The sequence below is a fragment of the Malania oleifera genome, chromosome 13, assembly GCF_029873635.1.
Source record: "Malania oleifera isolate guangnan ecotype guangnan chromosome 13, ASM2987363v1, whole genome shotgun sequence".
In the NCBI taxonomy this organism is placed as follows: Eukaryota; Viridiplantae; Streptophyta; class Magnoliopsida; order Santalales; family Ximeniaceae; genus Malania; species Malania oleifera.
In genome coordinates this window covers 63,656,354-63,674,783 of record NC_080429.1, presented here as the reverse complement: position 1 = coordinate 63,674,783, position 18,430 = coordinate 63,656,354, and the positions used below count along the sequence as shown (strand labels likewise).

The 18,430-nt window shown below is 36.7% G+C and overlaps 1 protein-coding gene across 3 annotated transcripts in view; it reads left to right on the top strand.

Moving 5' to 3' along the window:
- LOC131146494 (probable cyclic nucleotide-gated ion channel 20, chloroplastic) overlaps positions 1-18,430 on the top strand; it is a 168,215-nt gene that overhangs the window by 59,917 nt on the left and 89,868 nt on the right. For all 3 annotated transcript variants that reach the window (XM_058096128.1, XM_058096127.1, XM_058096129.1), the window contains one exon: positions 7,959-8,057. In XM_058096128.1, the coding sequence (XP_057952111.1) occupies positions 7,959-8,057 (99 nt within the window). The remainder of the gene's footprint in view (positions 1-7,958; positions 8,058-18,430) is intronic.

Genomic DNA, 18,430 nt, shown 5'->3' with positions numbered 1-18,430 from the left:
TAGGAGCTAGAGGAAAAGTTCAAGAAAATTGACCAACTAGAAAAACTAGTGAAGGAGGTGTGCAACTATCTCTCTACAGGGGATTCATTTACCAAATTTTCAGACCCTCCTTTCACTAAAGAGGTAATGGAGATTCCTTTGCCAAGTAAGTTTAAAATGCTAAGCATTGAAGGGTATGATGGGTTGTCTGATCCTTTAGACCACCTTGACACCTTTAGAGTGTTAATGCAATTACAAGGCGCGCCTGATGCAATCATGTGCCAAGTATTTGAAGCCACCCTAAAGGGGAATGCTAGGGCATGGTATCAAACTTTAAGGCTTGGCTTTATTGGGTCCTTTTCTAAAATGGAGCAGCAATTTATCGGATATTTTGTCAGCAGTTGGAAAATGGAAAAAACTTCAGCCCATTTGATCAGTCTTGTCCAAGGGGAGAGCTACTTTTGGAATTTCGAAACTTGTATCATGGGGTAGTAGTAGTAGCTTTGACGTCAACTTTTCAACTGGCGGATTTCCTAAATTCGTTGGGGAAAAAGCCCCCGACCAATATGGGAGAACTAATGACACGAGCCTAGAAATAAATCAATTTAGAAGAGGTTATCACCACAAGGAGGAGCCAGACCGATTATAAAAGGAATAGCCCAAGAGACTTGGATGATGCAGTCAAGGGGGGAAAGAGGCAAGAGAATAACAAACAATCTAATAGTTCAAAGGAGGTGGGAATCACACCTAAGTTCCAATCCTACACTCTCTTGAATGTTTATCGAACTCATGTGCTAATGCATATTAGGGAGAAAAACTATGTCTCCTGGCCAGAGCCCATGTGCACCCCGCCATACAAAAGGAGCACCTCAAAATTCTGCAAATTTTATAGGGGCCACGGGCACGACACAGTAGAATGTGTCTATTTGAGAAATAAAATTGATGCTCTGATAAGACGGGGACACTTGTCAAAGTTTATAAAAAGGAGTGATTGCCAAGTCGAAGCATTAAACCAGGGGCCGTGCAAAAAGAGGAGCAAGTTGTGGGGGAAAATGCTATGATTTTCAGAGGACCTACTAGTGGAGGGGATAGTGGAAGAGCAAGGAAAAGATATGCAAAGCAAGTTTTCCTCGTTGAGGTTCTCGCGCAGAATCAGAAAAAGTTAAGGCAAGATGGGATCATCACCTTTACAGAAGAAGATATGAAAGATTTCCAATAGCCACACAGTGATGCTTTAGTGGTATCACTACTCGTTGCCAACTATCGGGTAAGAAGGGTATTGATAAACAGTGGAAGTTCGACCAATATAATTTTTTGGTTGGTTATGCAAGAAATGAAGATAGGAAGGGAATGGCTGAAGCCTATCTCAACACCCATAGTCAGATTTGTAGGTGACATGGTTCATCTCTTGGGTACAATCACACTTTCGCTGACTATGGGGGCACCTCCGTAATAGGTCACGTTAATGACGAATTTCTTGGTGGTAGACCATCCTTCCGTTTACAATATAATATTGGGATACCCTGCACTTAACACAGCTCAGGCTGTAACTTGAACTTGAAGGTCAAATTCCCCATCCTGAAATAAAAGGATATCAGATGGCGGTTCGCAATTACTACTTAATGGCCCTGAAGGGCAGGACAAAAGGACAAGAGGCCTATACCCATAGATCTGCACACCAGAAGAGGAGTTAATCAACATCCCAATAAAGGAAGACAACTAGAAAAAATATGTCCAAGTAGGGGCCCAATTGCCAGATTCTTTGAAAACAAAACTTATGAGGTTGTTGAGTGAGTATGCAGACATCTTTGCTTGGTCTGCTAATGATATGCCAAGAATTGATCCCGTAGTTATTGACCACAGGCTACAAGTGGATCCTAACCGTTGTCCAATAAAACAGAAGAAGAGGAGCTTTACTCTTAGATGAATCAAGGTTATTTGATTAGGAGGTAACAAAGCTCTTGAAAGCTGACTTTATAAGGGAAGTTAGCTACCCTGAATGGCTCAGCAACATATTATTAGTAAAAAAGTCAAATGGCAAGTAGTGGACCTGCATTGATTTCACATATCTGAACAAAGCATGCCCCAAAGATAGTTTTCCCCTTCCGCGAATTGATTAGTTGGTAGACTCCACATTTGATCATTAGGTCCTAAGATTCATGGATGCATACTCAGGGTATAATCATATCCAAATGCATCTTGAGGTCGAAGAAAAAACTGCTTTCATTACTAAAAGAGGGCTTTAATGCTATAGAGTAATGTCGTTCGGCTTAAAAAATGCAGGAGCAACTTACCAGCGGCTGGTGAATAAGATTTTCAAAGATCACCTGGGAAGTACCATAGAGGCTTATGTGGATGATATGTTGGTGACGAGTTTGAAATCTGATGATCATGTGAGGGATTTGGGATGAACATTTGAATTACTTTATGAGTATGGGATAAGGTTAAGTCCAACCAAATGTGCATTCGGTGTCTTAGCAGGGAAGCTTTTAGGGTTATGGTGACCCATAGAGGGATGGAGGTGAATCCTGACAAAATTCAATCCTTGATGGAGATGTGTGCTCCATAAACCAAGAAAGAAGTACAAATTTTGACTAGAAGGATAGCATCTTTGAGCAGGTTTGTTTCTTGTTTAGGAGATAAGTGTCTGCCGTTCTTCAAGGCGCTCCGCAAGGCAAGAAAATTTGAATGTGGTAAAAAGCAGGATAAAACTTTTACACAGTTAAAATAGTACCTTGGCTCTTCACCCCTTTTGACCAAGGCAGTTATCGAAGAAGACTTGTACTTGGCCTTTACGCATTGTGTTGTGAGTTCAATCCTTGTTCGAGAAGAAGGTAGACAACATAGATTGATATATTACACTAGCAAGGTACTACGGGGGGTGGAGATCAACTACTCACTAGCAGAAAAGGCTGCCTTCGCGGTCCTTTTTGCAACTAGGAAGCGGAGGCCTTACTTCCAAGCACACAAAGTCACCATGTTAACCAACATGCCCTGAAGACAAACCCTCCAACGTCCAAAGTTGTCGAAAAGTATGATGAAGTGGTTAGTCGAATTGGGAGAATTTGACATCCATTATAAACTAAGGTCCGCAATCAAGGCACAAGTTTTAGCCGGTTTGATTGTTGAGAAAACTTCTAAAGACTTGGAAAATGTGGAAGTATGGATGCTCCGTGTGGACGGATCTTTAAATGGAATAAGAAGGGGAGTAGGTTTGATTCTTGCGACACCAGATGGATGTGGTGCAATATGCACAATGGTTGGAATTCGCGACAACAAATAATGATGCAGAGTGCAAAGCTCTTTTAGCAAGGTTGTGGCTCTCATTGTCCCTTGAGGTGAGAAATCTCCAAGTTTTGAGTGACTCTCAGTTGGTGGTAAAACAGGTGAGGCGATTTTAAAGCTAGAGAGCAAAAGATGAAAAAATATCTAGCAAAAGTATTGGAATATTCCAAGGCATTTTCAGAGTTTAGCCTTAAGCACATCCCTTGAGTGGAGAATGTAAAAGCTGATGCACTCTCGAAGTTAGCCTCGGCCTCAAAGCCATATTGGGAGAGTGCAATCGACTTGAAGCGGGTAGGAAAACTGACTTATAAGGAAGTCATTGTGGCAACAATAGAAGAAGAAGAAGATTGGAGAACTGCAATCACAAATTTCTCAAGGATAGATGGTTACCCGATGACAGGAAGGAATCCTTAAAGTTTAGGAAGAAGGCAACCAGATACACGTTAATAGGCAAAGAGTTGTATCGATGATCTCTCACACTACCATACTTACAATGTTTGGGAAATAAAAAATTAGAATACGTACTGAAAGAAATCCATGAAGGGGTATGTCGTAACCACCTAGCTGGAAGGGCATTGGCTAACAAAACCTTACGACAGGGGTACTATTGGCCAACCATGAGGGGAGATGCGTTAGGATTGGTAAAGCAGTGTGACAGATGTCAGAGGTGTGCCAGCATAGCTCACACACCAGCCAGTGCATTAACTCCCTTGACCAACCCTTGTCCCTTTGCACAGTGGTGGGTCGACATATTGGGCCCTTTGCCCTAAGCAATTGGGGAGCGAAGGTTCTTGGTGGTTGTAATAGATTACTTCACGAATTGGGTGGAAGTTGAAGCACTGTCCCATGTCACTAAACGGAACATCACCAAGTTTATTTGGACCTTTGCCATATGTAGATATGGAGTGCCTTGGGCTATATTGGCAAATCATGGGAGACAATTCGACAACAACCGTTTCAAGGCTTTTTGTTCCGATGTAGGCATAAAACTTTTTTTTGCATCAATGGTGCATCTGTAGAGCAATGGACAAGTGGAGAATATGAACTGTACAATTTTGCACTGTTTGAAAACTTGCCTAGAATCGGCATAGGGTTGGTGGGTGGAAAAGCTCCCCTCAATAATATGAGTGCACCACACCACCCATAGAACAACCACAGGAGAGACTCCCTTTTTGGTCACTTTTGGAACAGAAGCAGTCATCCCAACCGAAGTGGGAATCCCCTTGTGGCAAAGGCAGCACTTTGATGAGGAAGGGAACAATGAAGAACTCATGGCAAAATCAGATCTATTGGAAGAGAAGTGGGACCAGACTCATATCAGGATGGCAATGTACCAACAGAGGGCGGCAAAATATTACAATGTTGGGTGAAAGCTTGGGCTTTCAAACTAAGAGATTTAGTGCTAAGGAAAGTTTGGAACAAGCCTGGTGACCGAGGACCCAACAAGCTAAAGACCAATTAGGAGGGACCTTATCAGATAACGAAAGAGATTAAACCAGGGGCATACATACTAAAGGGCTTAGTAGGAAGGGAGATTCAAAATACATGGAACTCAGAAATATTAAAGAAATATTATCAATAATTGTACATTTTTTAATAAAAAGTTTATTAGATGTAGTTACATAATAAATAAGAAGAGCCCTACAAATCAAGTCTTGCTCCCTAGAATTGCCTGTGTCTTTTGCCACATCTTCCTCTTCATCCTCTTCCTTATCCTCTTCCCTTGGGGGGAAGAGGGGCGGCGGCTCACATTGCCATAATTAGCAGAACAAATTTCGGATACATCAATGTTGGGATTCTTCATTTTGAACTGCTCCTGGCAACTATAAAATCCCCTGCGATATGACTTGATCTTAACTTTCTTTCTATCCTTCTTTGGAGCTATGATATCCAGCAATAGCAGAATCAACAGTAGCTGGGATTTCCACATTTCGGATCATGGCGATCTCCTCTTGAAGAGCCTTCTCTTAAGCGGCACTAGTATTCAATTGCATTTGTAAATCCACTGCTTGCTCTCTAGGCTCCAAAGTCACCCTATGCATCTCACTAACTTTGTCCTCCAGGGTGAGATTGATTGTGGTAGGCTTAAAAAAAAAAAAAAAAAAAAAAAAAAGCAAGCAAGGTAGACATACAACATATATATGTGGACACATATGCAACATTCCTAGTAAGCGGCATGATGGGCGACAGAGCTAAGGGCTTCAAGGAGCTTCATCTTTAGATCGTAGGAATCTTTTGGAAGAATGGCACGTCAGAGGGTGGCGCTAAAGACAAATGAATCATGCCGACCAGATCCATCGAATACTGTAGTGAGGGTGGCAGTAGGGAGCCTCAGGAGTATTGTGCACTTGGGATGCCTCATCCTGAGAAGTTTTCTTCTTGATGTTGCATATCCTTTTCTTCTTTTTGGCGATTATTTGTTCAAATTCAGTCCAATCCATATTTGCAAGAGGAGAGGTGAAAGTAAAAAATGTATAAAAAAGGAAAAATGTGTAAATCCCAATTTATGAAAAATCAAGCAACAAGGCCAAGTGGAACGGGGCTAAATCTGCAGCGCACGAGGTTTTGCTCCTTTAGCAACTCAGTGCAAGGGATGATTCCTTGACAAGCCCCATGACGGAGTTCCTCAATAATAGCCTGCTTTATTGGTGATAAATTGGGGAGCAGGCGGTGTTAGCGGGCTGCGCAAGTTGGAGGATTAAATTGTAAGAAAAATAGAAAAATATAAGGGAGGTGAAGCACAAGAAGGTAGGAGAGGAGATATCACCGTCAAGAGGTGTTGACTAGGTATGAGGCCTATAAAAATTCAACTCCCCAGAAGCAAAGAAGAACCTAGACTTCCACTGATGAATGGAAAAGCTGTCAGGGGTGAAGAGTTTGTACTCTAGAAGGGAATTAATATAGAAAACCTCCTTCTCCAAAAAATGTTTCCTCATCCAACAACACGATCAAAATTATCTCAGGGTGGGTTGGTGACCCTTTTGGATGAGTAGAGCCGCGAAGCACACTAGGGTAAGATAAGAGTTAGGGGACAATTGGCTGGTGATAAATTGTTAAACCGTAAAGTATCCGAGATGAAAGGGTGGAAGGGCAGCCTAAGCCTAGTCTCAAAGTAGTCGACATACAAGAAGACCTCATGTAGACCACGTTGGAGGGCCGATTCAGAGCTGGAAAGCACCCTGAGGCGAATTGCACTTGGAATAAAATATAAGTTGCGTAGACAGGATAAGTCATCTAAGGATAAGCAAGATCTGGCAGCTCTCACACTAACTATTGTTGAAGATTGAGCCTTAGAAGTTTCCATTCTACATGGCTCTAAGAGGAAGAATAACGGCAGATATTGGCTTGGATTGAGCCAAATATCCGCTCGAATTGAGCCGAAGCGTGACACTGGCTTTGGATTGAGCTTTCCTCTACTAAGAAATGGCTTGGATTGAGCCGTATGTGTCATCAGCTTGAGTTGAGCCGTCCACTCCTAAGAAGCGGCTCGAATTAAGTTGTTCTCTCACATCGGCTCGAATTAAGCCAAATGCCTAACATTCGTTCGGAATAAGCCATTCACCAAAAGAAAAAAAGGGGGGGGGGGGCTCACAAGTCAAAAAACACAAAAGACTGCTTAAAGATCGAAAAGTGGCTCAAGATACTCCCAAATTTTTGAACTAAATTCCTTATATTTGAGAGTAAAAGGAGGGCAGCCGATATGGCCAAAGATTAATAGGCATATAAATGAGGAGCCACAATCAATAAATCTTCATTATTCCCTATGATAAACGTCCCTAAATTAATCCTTAATCCCCGTAAGCGAAGTAATGTACCTATAAATATTAAATTAAACAAGGGTATGCCACCACTTCTATAAAAAGGGCACCTCGGGAGGAGGTAAGCTTCTCATTCTCATCATCCACCACTTCTATAAAAAGGGCACCTCGGGAGGAGGTAAGCTTCTCATTCTCATCATTCTCATCCATTCTTATTTATTGTTGCAATCTAAACCTCTCTCGATTCCTAACTTAAGCATTGAAGTGATCTCCTAGAGTACACCCCAGGTCCTCCAAGCTATACTTGCTTGATTCCTTTTAGGTGGTTGCGGTTGAAGGTCAATCCCTGTGAAGCTATTCAAATTTTGGCAGTAACATGCTCGATGTCCATTGTTGGCCCACAACCTAATAGCTTAATATTTTAGGTGGTAAGCTAACATGGTATTAGATCAATGGTTTCCAGGGGGTCTTGGGTTCTAGTTTCCCACGTTTATTGTTTGCTAAGAATAATCTTATTCCCTATAGTGGTTGTTCTTTGTCATCAAAAGTAAGGGACCAAAAATATGGGACTTTATTAGGAACAAGAATACAATAAATATTCATTCCATCAAATGATTCTAATTTTATACATCTCAAGGTAAAGCAAGTTTCCAAATTCTGTATGCCTCAAAATATAGTAAGTTATACAAAAAATACACATGCGCACATTTTCACACAAAAACATACATGTATATATATTTTTACGCTGTGTATTTTTATTTGTATGACATTTTTATCCTTGTTTATTTTTATTAGGTTTCAATTTATAGATTGTTTCAATGCCCCCTTTTTTTTTTTGTGATCTTTGGTCCAATTACTCTCCCTTTTTTTTTTTTATTGGCTTATGTGCATAGTTCCATTTTCAAACTTACGTGGTTATTTCTTCTTTGAGAATAGGATAATAAGTGCATAGTTATCGATTGGCCCATGGCGACAACAATGGTGGTTTTCAGAAGCCTGACTGATTTCATTTACTTTTTGCACATGCTTCTTCAGGTAACAAACTCTTTACTGTCAACTTTAGGAGCTTCTTAGAACCAACGCTATTACTATCATAGTTTTCATTATTTCTGTTGTCAGTATAAATTAAAATGTAACAAATTTGGAAGCTCCCTTTGTATAAATTTCATTTTTCATGTTTTTGTGAATGATGCTTATTAATAAGCTTGATAATGGAGTGGGATTCTAAAGTCATATGGAAACATATCCAAACTTGTGAAATTGGGGCAAATGGAGCTATTGATGCTGGAGAAGATTCTCCTCTCATGCAAATGAGTTTTCATGGAAGTTTTAAAGCCAATAGAAGATCTTTAATTTTTTGATAGGCTATGTAATGCTATAGATATAGTGGACACAATGTTTAGAAGAAAAATTAATGAAATCTACCTTCAAGAAACTTGGTGGGTAGGTAAAAAAGTTAGAGAAATTGAAAAAACAAAATTCAAAATTTGGTACACTAGAAAAGAAAAACCTAAGAATGGTGTGACAAAGACTTAAAAGATAATTTGTGGATGTTAAAAGAGTAGGGGGATAGGATCGTAAAAATCAAGATGTTCTTAGGCCAAGGGATAATAAATGTCATTAGTGCTTATGCTCCTCAAATAGGCTTAGTGGAAAACCTTAAGAGAAAATTTTGGGAAAATATGGATAGTATTATACAAGGGATGTTAGGGATTAAGAAAATATCCACAGGAGCTGAATTGAATGGACACATTAGAAAGGATGATAAGGGTTATGAGAGGATACATGGAGGACATGGATATGGAGATAGAAATGAGTCATGGGATATGATCTTAGACTTCACCATGTGACATGATCTTATTACAATGAATACTTTCTTTAAGAAAGAACACCTAATAACCTTCAAGAGTGGACAAAATAAAAGTCGAATAGTTTGGGTCGGTAGATCGTTTGTCATTTAAAGATTGTAAGGTTATCCTAGGTGAAATATTAACTGCACAACATAGAGTTTTAGTATTAGATATGTGAATTAGAAAATGGAAAAGAGAGGGTAATATAAATCGGTACAAGAGAACTAGGTGGTGGAACCTAAAAGGAGAAATATAATAAAATTTAAAGATAAAATGATCAAAGCTGGTGATAAAACAATAGGGAATAGTGTAGCATTCTTTGGAGTAGGAATGTAGGATACCTAGATCTATTAGAAAGATAAAGAAAGATATTTTAGGTGAATCAAGAGTTAAAGGATAGTAAAGAAAGTTGGTGGTGAGATTAAGATGTCCATAAATTTGTAAAAGATAAAAAGAATTTGGTATAAAATATCGTAAAAATGTGGAAATATGGAATACTTTGAATAGCATAAAGGGGTAAAAAAAGATGCAAAAAAAGGTCGTTAGTGAAGCTAAACATAGATCATAGAATAATTTATATACTAGATTAGATACGTAAGACGGGGAAAGAGACATATTTAAACTTGTCTAAGCTAGAGAAAGAAATTGCAAGGACTTAGGTATTGTAACACGTATAAAAAGTGAAGGTGATATTGTCTTGGTTAAGGAAGAATACATAAAAGAAAGATGTTGAGGTTACTTTAGTAAGATATTTAGTGAAAATCAAGTTAAAGACTTAAAATTAGAATTGAAAAATGAGGAGAAAGATAAAAATATGAGGTTTATTCCCTAAATTTGACTTCATGTAGTTAAGTTTGCATTAAAAAAAAAAATGGAAAATCTATAGGACTGAATAATATCCTAATTGAAGTTTGGAAATAGGTGATGATAGAATTTTATGGTTTACTAATTTAGTTAACACAATTATAAAAATTATGAAAATGCTAGACAAATTGAGGAATAGCACTTTAATATATATATACACCAAAGTAAAGGAGATATTCAACATTGTAATAGCTATGGAAGTAAACTTATAAGTCATACAATGAAACTATAGGAAAGGATAATTGAATAAAGATTAAATTTAGAAATGAGGGTCTAAGAAAATTAATTTGGTTTTATACCTGGGAGATCTACTATAGAAGGTATATATTTTTTAAGAAGATTAATAGAAAAGTTTAGGTAAAGGAAGAGAGATTTGTATATGGTTTTTGTTGACTTAGAGAATGCATATGATATGGTACCTAGGGCAGTTCGATGGGGGTTTTAGAAAAATAGGGCATATGTAGTAGGCATACTGATGTCTTTGGGGATCTGTAAATGGAGTGATGACTAGCATTAAACTAAGACTACTGGTGGAGTGTTTAGTGGATTATAATCACAATAGGTGTACATCAAGGATTTGCTTTGAGCCTTTTTTCTTTTTGCACTAGTGACGGATTGACTTACCAGGAGTATCCAAAATGATGTTCCATGGTGTATTTTGTTTGCAGATGATATTGTCTTGATTGATGAAACTAAAGGTGGTTTAGAATCTAAGTTAGAATTATAGAGAGAAGTTTTAGAATCTACAACTTTTAGGATAAGTAGAAATAAGACAAAATATGTGAAATTGAATTTCAATCATGGTAGGAGAAATATTGGAGTAAACTTGATGGTCAAGAAATTAATAGTACTAGTAGATTTTGATACCTTGATCTATTATGCAATCTGAAGGAAAAATAGAAGAATATGTAATATATAGAGCTAAAGCAAGTTTGGTAAAATGGAGAAGTGTTTTAGGCCTGCTGTTTTATTGTAGAATATCCTTAAAATTAAAAGGGAAGTGCTATAAGACAACTATACAACCAGCTATGCTATGTAGATCGGAATGTTGGGCAATTAAGAAACAACATATCCAAAAAGTATAATGTTGCCGAAGTGAGAATGCAAAGGTGGATGAGTGGCATAACGTTAAAAGATAAATTAAGGAATGAATACATTCACGGTAAGTTAGTCGTATAGTGCACCAACGAGGAGTGAGCTAGTTGCTGTGAGGGGTAGTGGAAAGGGTAGGACAAGACCTAAATAACTTTGAATGAGATTAGTGAGTCAGGATTTAATAGCCTTGAATTTGTTGGTGGAAATTACCATGATCATGTAAATTGGTGGAAAAGGATTCATGTAGCTGACTCCTCCTCGTGGGACTTGAGGCTTGGTTTGTTGTTGTTGTTATTGTTTATGTAACAATATACTACTTATTTCTGAGTTCGCTGGAAGGCAATCATCTCTTGATTTTTTGGGAAGAGGTATAGATGTGCTTTGGGGGGGAAAAAAACTGAAATTATTTTTGGTGGGACTGCGTGGGGAGAAGGGGAGAGTTCCTTTGATGCAGAACCAATTGGCAACCGAGATAAAATACAAGAAAAAAAAGGAGAAAATAAGAGAACACCAATAATATAACAAGGTTTACCAGTAACTTTTTTTTATGAGAGAATGGAACTCCAAGAAAAACCCCAGCCATCGGCATCCAAAGAGAGGCATAGAATACCACTCTCTCACAAAGAAAACGCCTTTTGGAGAGCTTTGACCTGAAAAATGACCAAATTCCTTTCTCACCAAATGCACATATCACGGCCATTAAAGCGCAAAGCCACAAAATTCTAGCATCCTTCTTCCACCCAGCTCTTAAATTTCAATTTTGACTAAAATTTTGAAGCTTCAAGAATATATAAATTTTCGTGGAAATTTCGATTTCTATGTCAATTTTAATTTTGATTTTAAAAAATGATGAAAATTATTAGTAAAACATGGATTTCTTTTATGAAACTTTAGAAATGGTTAATAGACATAATAATGTAACTTTTAGAACTAAAATACTATAAATTAAATATATTAATGACAAGTATGTTGTGTATGAGGTGTAGTGGCTGTAATATAATATTCGTAAACCATATTAATTTATATAAATGAAATTCAAATCCATTAAATATTATTTATTATAAAGATAAAGATAATTTAGTCATAAATGGTTAATAAAATGATGTTGCTAATATCTAAGTTTGAATTTTCATATAATTTTAAAAGCACTTATTATAATTTTTGGTTTCAACCAAAAAAAAAAAAAAAGGATAAAAATAAACTAAGAGTGAATTTGCACTTCACTTTGAAATTTTGACAAGTTTTGCTAAAATTTTGAGATTTCGACAAATTTAAGATAATTCATTGAAGTTTTGATGGAAATTTTGTAAGAAAGAAACCAAATGCCATTTTGATTTCAAGGTTGATGGAAGACTGAAATTTTGACAATTTCGTGGAAATTTAAGACCATGCTTTCACCAAAACCTCCAAATCTAATAAGAAAATGACAATGCAAAAAAAAGTGGGGAGTAGTCTCAATACTTTGCTTGCACAACCCACAAAGATAAGGTGATAAAAACTAATTAGGCTGTCTCTTCTGCAAACGGTCGTTTTTTTTACCTTATTCAAATCATGCACCAAACAACAGCATAAAACCTTTAAAGGAATCTTGGCCTTTCAAATAAAAAATTGTTCAAGAGGAAAGGACTATCAGTTCGGGACATTAAGAAGTTAAAAATAAAACGGCTCATAAGGAAAAGTACCAAAACTATCAAAAAACCAAATTCTCGCCCTGAGAGAATTGAAACTGATAAGAATTAAGAAACAAACCTATGGAACTGAACTTTTCAACCTCCCTATCGTTTAGATTATTGTCATCTCGACTATTGAAATGTAGAATAGTTGAACATCATGACAATTTAAAAGATTATATATAGATGGGGGAAAGCATTTCCAATAAGCCTATCCTTTATCCACACGTCCTACCAAAAATGAACTCTAGAACCATCCTCGACCTTGTATCAAGTCAAAGAAAAGAAAGTAGGATAAATTTGGAGGTAAATTGCCAAGGACTAGCATGAGAAATATTCACTCATGCTATTGCTTCCCAACCATTCCTATGAAGTCCATATTTACTCTTAATAGCCTTACGCCAAAGGGATTCAACCTCTAAATGAAGAAATGCACCTTAAAAATATCTTCTTTTACTCTATGTTCTTTGTCCTCAAGCCTCATTTAGATTTAAGTTTTTCCTTACAATGTGCCAACACTCTAAATGATCTTAAATCTCTCACTTAGATTTAGGCTTCCTTACAATGTGCCAATCTCTCAATCATCCTAACTGGAATCTTGAAAAGAGGGGGAAAAAATTGGGAATGCTAGAAAGACAAGCCGAAACTAAAGTAATATGACCCTAAGCATGTGTTGGAGGTGGTGTGTCTGGTGTCGAGGGAAGATACAAGAGGAGACCTTGCCAACAGCTCTGTAGGATCAAATTGATGTCGCTAAGAGAGAAGGTTCTAGCGGAGGAGGCTAGACCAAGGTCTTAAATTTCAATTTCAACTCAAATTACAAAGCTCCAAAAGTACTGAAATTTTCACGGAATTTCAATTTTGACGTCAATTTCGATTTTAATTTGGAAAAAATAATGAAAATCAATAGTAAAACATGGAATTCTTTTTATGAAACTTTAGAAATGGTTAATAGACATAATAATGTAAGTTTTAGGACAAATATACCCTAGTAATTAAATAAATTAAAATAATTTACTACTTATTAGCTTATTATAGTTTAAATTATTTCATTTATTTGAATAATTTAATTTCCATAATTTATTAGTAATTTTGTAAATTATCATTAAATTTCGTGAATTTAATTTAATATTTTTATGTTTGTCTTATTCATTAATTTTATATTGATAAAGTATCCTAAATAATTTCCTTTTAAATTTGTTGACTAATTTAACACCTAATTATTGATTTATTGTAACTTTGTAAGAAAGTAAAATTATCTGCATAAATGTTTGAAGGAAGAAAACAAGATCCAGCATGGGAACATGGGTACCGGATGCCCTACATAAAGAATGGATTTATTTGCAAATACTGCAGAATACAAATGAAGAGTGGAAGTGCAACAAGATTAAAAAATGCACTTAGAAAATTATAGCCCCCAACATAATATAAAATTTTGCGACAAAGTACCTCCAGAAGTTAAGCAAGAAATGAAAATTGTTTTAGAAAGAAAAACAGCAGCTAATGCAAAAAAAATAGAAATAATGGAGGAAATAAAAATGAATTGCATGGGAACTTGATGGAACCACAAGAAATTGATGAAGAGGATGATGCTGATGATATTGCATACCCATATGATTTTTCTCCCTATGAGAGGTCTGCATTCGTTGAGCATTCTATGCTTCAAAACAAAAAGAATGGGGAAGATACCAATATCGTAGGTTTGCAGGTAGCCAACAAGGAGGCAGTTCTGGGGCTAGTAGCAGTGGAGGGTGACCTCCGATGAGGTGATCTCGAAGTGTGAGAGAGCCATATATTTCAAAGTCTTCTCAATATTACAAGTCAGACGCAAAAAAACAAAAAAATTGAAAAATTTATTCAAAAGAGGTAAAATAAAAGAAGAAATTAATAGGTTCAAAGTTTTTTATACATGATAATGTTCCCCCTAAGAAGGCAAAATTGCCTCATTTTAAAAACATGGTGTGGGGTTGTCAAGCAGTTGGGACTGAAGTCGATCCACTAACGCGCTATGAAATTAGAACAAAATACCTTGATTTAGAGGTAAAAGAAATGGAAGGTCATGTAGAAGAAGTGATGAAAAAGTGGGCCATATATGGTTGCACTATAATGTGTAATGGATGGACAGGACAGGACAGGCCCTACAAAATTATCCATCATAAATTTCATGGTTTACTCGAAAGGCAACACAATTTTTCTAAAGTCAATAGATGCTTTTGACAAAGTAAAAAACCATGAATATATATATGCCCTACTAAAACGTGTTGTGCAAGAGGTAGGAAAGCATGTTGTCCAGCTAGTGACCGATAATGGCAGCACCTACATGAAAGCGGGTCTAAAATTAATGAAAATATTCAACTTGTATTGGACTCCTTGCACTGTCCATTGTATTGATCTCATTTTTTAGGAGATCGGAAAAAGAGAGGCAATAAACACAATGATCTTGCGGGGTAGATAGATCATTAATTTTATATATAACCATGGATGGTTTCTTGCTAAAATGAGGGAGCACTGTCAAGGGGATATTGTGCGTCGAGGAGCCTCATGATTTGCTTCAAATTACATTGCTCTTGATGGCTTACAAAAAAAAAAAGTAGGCTTAAAATCTCTATTCACGTATGATGAATGGGCTGAGCATGCTTTTAGTCGAACAAAATTGGGTAGAGAAATTGAAGACACAGTTCTTAACCATCAATTTTGGGATAAAGTTGCAAAAGTTTGTTACATTTATGAGCTTATATATTGGATATCGCGTATAGTCGATAGTGAAGTGTGACCAACACTAGGAGTTGTGTTTGAAGCAATAAGGGTGATGAAAGAGGCCATTGAAGCAGGTGCAAGAAGTGCAAGATGGGTTCTCAAAGTAATCAATGACCAGTGGGAGAGAACCCTTGAACATCCTCTTTATGTAGTAGGTATAAAATATATTCAAGAAATTCATATTCAAATTACTTAATTACATATTTACATTTTACTTTAATTGATTGATGGCTAATTTTCTAAAACCAAATTGTCAATACAAAGGGGGGTGTTGGGGAAGATCCTTATTTGCTTGATGTAGTACATAAAGTTTTTAACACTCTTAAGCCACTTTCCTCTAGCCTGGATCAAATTGGAAATGAGGTATATTTTCAAAATAAAAATTGAATAAAATAAGTCTTAATCCATGTTTAATTCTTTAATAAGAAATGTTTTTTAGATTATTCTATTTAGAGATGCAAAAATAAGCTTCAGAGAAGCAGCTGCTAAGGCAGCTAGGGCAACCATGACACCTGGTAAGTATTTATTTATAAATGTACAATACAAAGTTACAAAATTCATGTACAATCTACTAAGTACTAACTTATATTATTATAATGTCTTGCATAACTGATTGGTGGGTGATGTATGGATCAAGTTCTCCAATCCTAAGGAAGCTAACATTGCACATTTTGTCACAAATTGCATCTTCATCAGCTTGTGAACGAAATTGGAGCGCATTTGCACTCATTCACATGAAGAAAAGAAATAAACTAGCCTACACTAGACTTCAAGAACTTGTTTTTTGTTATTACAACATGAAGCTTCGACTAAGAGATATGAGGTCGAAATGGACAAAGTGGCTAAACAAGATCCCCTGGGCCTTCTTGACATATCAATTGAATTGGGTGACGAGGATGAGTGCTCACTTTTCCAGTGGATTAGACGATCCCATCTTGATGAACAAGACGGAAGTCCCCACCCACAAATGGACAAACATGCACGAGATGACTTTGGCATTGATGTTAATTAGTTAATGATAGAAGAAGTACTATCTAGTAGTGATGATTCATTAATGAATCTTAGGTCTAAATATGGAACTGCATCCACTATGCCCTCTGGTGGTGATGATGATAATGACGACGACGATGTTGGTGGTGACAGATCTAACCCTCATGGTATTAGTGGGCAAGGTGTTGATGGTGGGGACTATGGAGGAAATAAAGGATGGCAAGATTTTAGACCAGAAGTGGAATATACACATCCCCCCCAACTAGAAGATGAGGGTCTACAGAGAGAAATGCGTCCAGTTGATAGGCAATACAGTCTTAGAAAGGGAAAAGGGAGGATGCATCAAACAGAAGAGGAGACCTTTTCCCTTAGTTTGGAATCTATAAGTGTAGGAACAAGGCATGACTCCAATACTTATAGTGGTTATCAATCTACATAGGACAGTTCCTCACAATCAACATATGGACAACCATTTCTGTATGCATATGAATAGGAAAAACAATATGGAAATTGACAACCACATAACTATGAGTATGGACAAATAGGCCAAGAATATGGGTATGGCTAGTATGCAAATGCAATATAATCCTATGGACGTACACAACAGGTAGAACATGCAAGAACACATCCTAGTACAAGAAGATCTTCTGGCTAAGTAGAAATTGGCATGAATCAGATGACTGTAAAGGAGTATGAACAACATATGTACACCTATACTTAATATTTTGGAAATTATATGACATGGAGTGATTATTGTAAAATATATATGTCATCTCGAAATCCAAATGATAGGGATAGGAGATATGGCTTTGAGCCACCAAGAAACTCCATGTGTTATTAGATCATTAAATGTATGATATTTATTGAAAATGTAGTTATTTATAATGATAAATTTTTTGTCTTAAATCACCAAAGGAATAACTTCAAAATTTTATAATCATTTGAATGTTCTTCACTTCATAGCTTTCTTTGCGATATGCAATTTAATACCCGACACACAAAAAACTTTTCATATATGCATTTTTTAATGTATTTTGATACCATATTATGCATAATCATCTATTTTAATATTTCCTAAAGTTTTATTCTAAATGTCCATCATTTATTATAAATTTCCATAATTTCTTTCAATCAAAATCAAAATTTCCGTCGAAATCAAAATTTAAGTCCTTGTTATTACCTCACATAGTGGATAAGTTGCATAGGGGAAAGAGTACTAGAGCATACATTTTCAAAAAGAATGGAGACAGAACACAGTGATTGCCTAAGCTTACTTGGAGAAGGCTTCCAAGTGAATGAAGAAGTGGGTAACTCAGGGGAGAAGATTGTTGCATTTCAATGTGGGTGACATGGTGCTTGTAAAGCTCCATCTAGAATAGATCAAGTCACTACAGGGTTGAATAAGATACTTGCAAATATGAAGGGCCAGTCCCTATCTTGGCTAAAGCTGGAAAGGCCTCTTACAAGGTCGATCCAACAACTTGGATGAAGTTGCATCCTGTGTTTCATGTAGTTGTCTTAAGCCATTCAACATTGACAACAAAGATCTGAGTAGAAGACGGTCAACTAAAGCACCACTCAAGATAGTGCAATCTGACAAAAGAGAAGTTGAAGTCTATAGACAGAGAGCTCACATCATCAAGAAAGAGATGGTACAAGTTCTTAATGAAGTGGAAAGGCCTTGGAGACGAAGAAATTAGTTGAATGTCGGTGGAAGACATGCAGATGTTAATGCACAAATTTGAAAAGTACTCTAGTGTCAAAGTTTATGAGGACATTGACTGCATAAGTGGGGGAGAGTGTAACGAGCCAAGCTTGTTCAAGGCATTATGCTTGCCTATGATTGCTTACCTTGTGTATAGGGGATGGGTAACCATCATGTAAATGGTATAGGGGGTTTATTCATTTATGTATGTTTATGCCTTAGTGTAAAATGGGAGTATGACTCCTTAGTCAGTTGGATGTTTCCTAGTGTTGGCGATAAAATAGCATATAAATCTCTTTAGGATAGGGTGAGTGTTCATCAACTATTGGAAAACTCACTAGCATTTGTAAACGTGTTTAGCTTACTTTCCTCCCTTGCTACACACATGTTGCCTATGGAGGTGTTGTTAATGAATTACGTTGCTTTAATGTTTACCACGTGATCGTCATTTGCTTGCATGAATTGCTTACTGCTTTC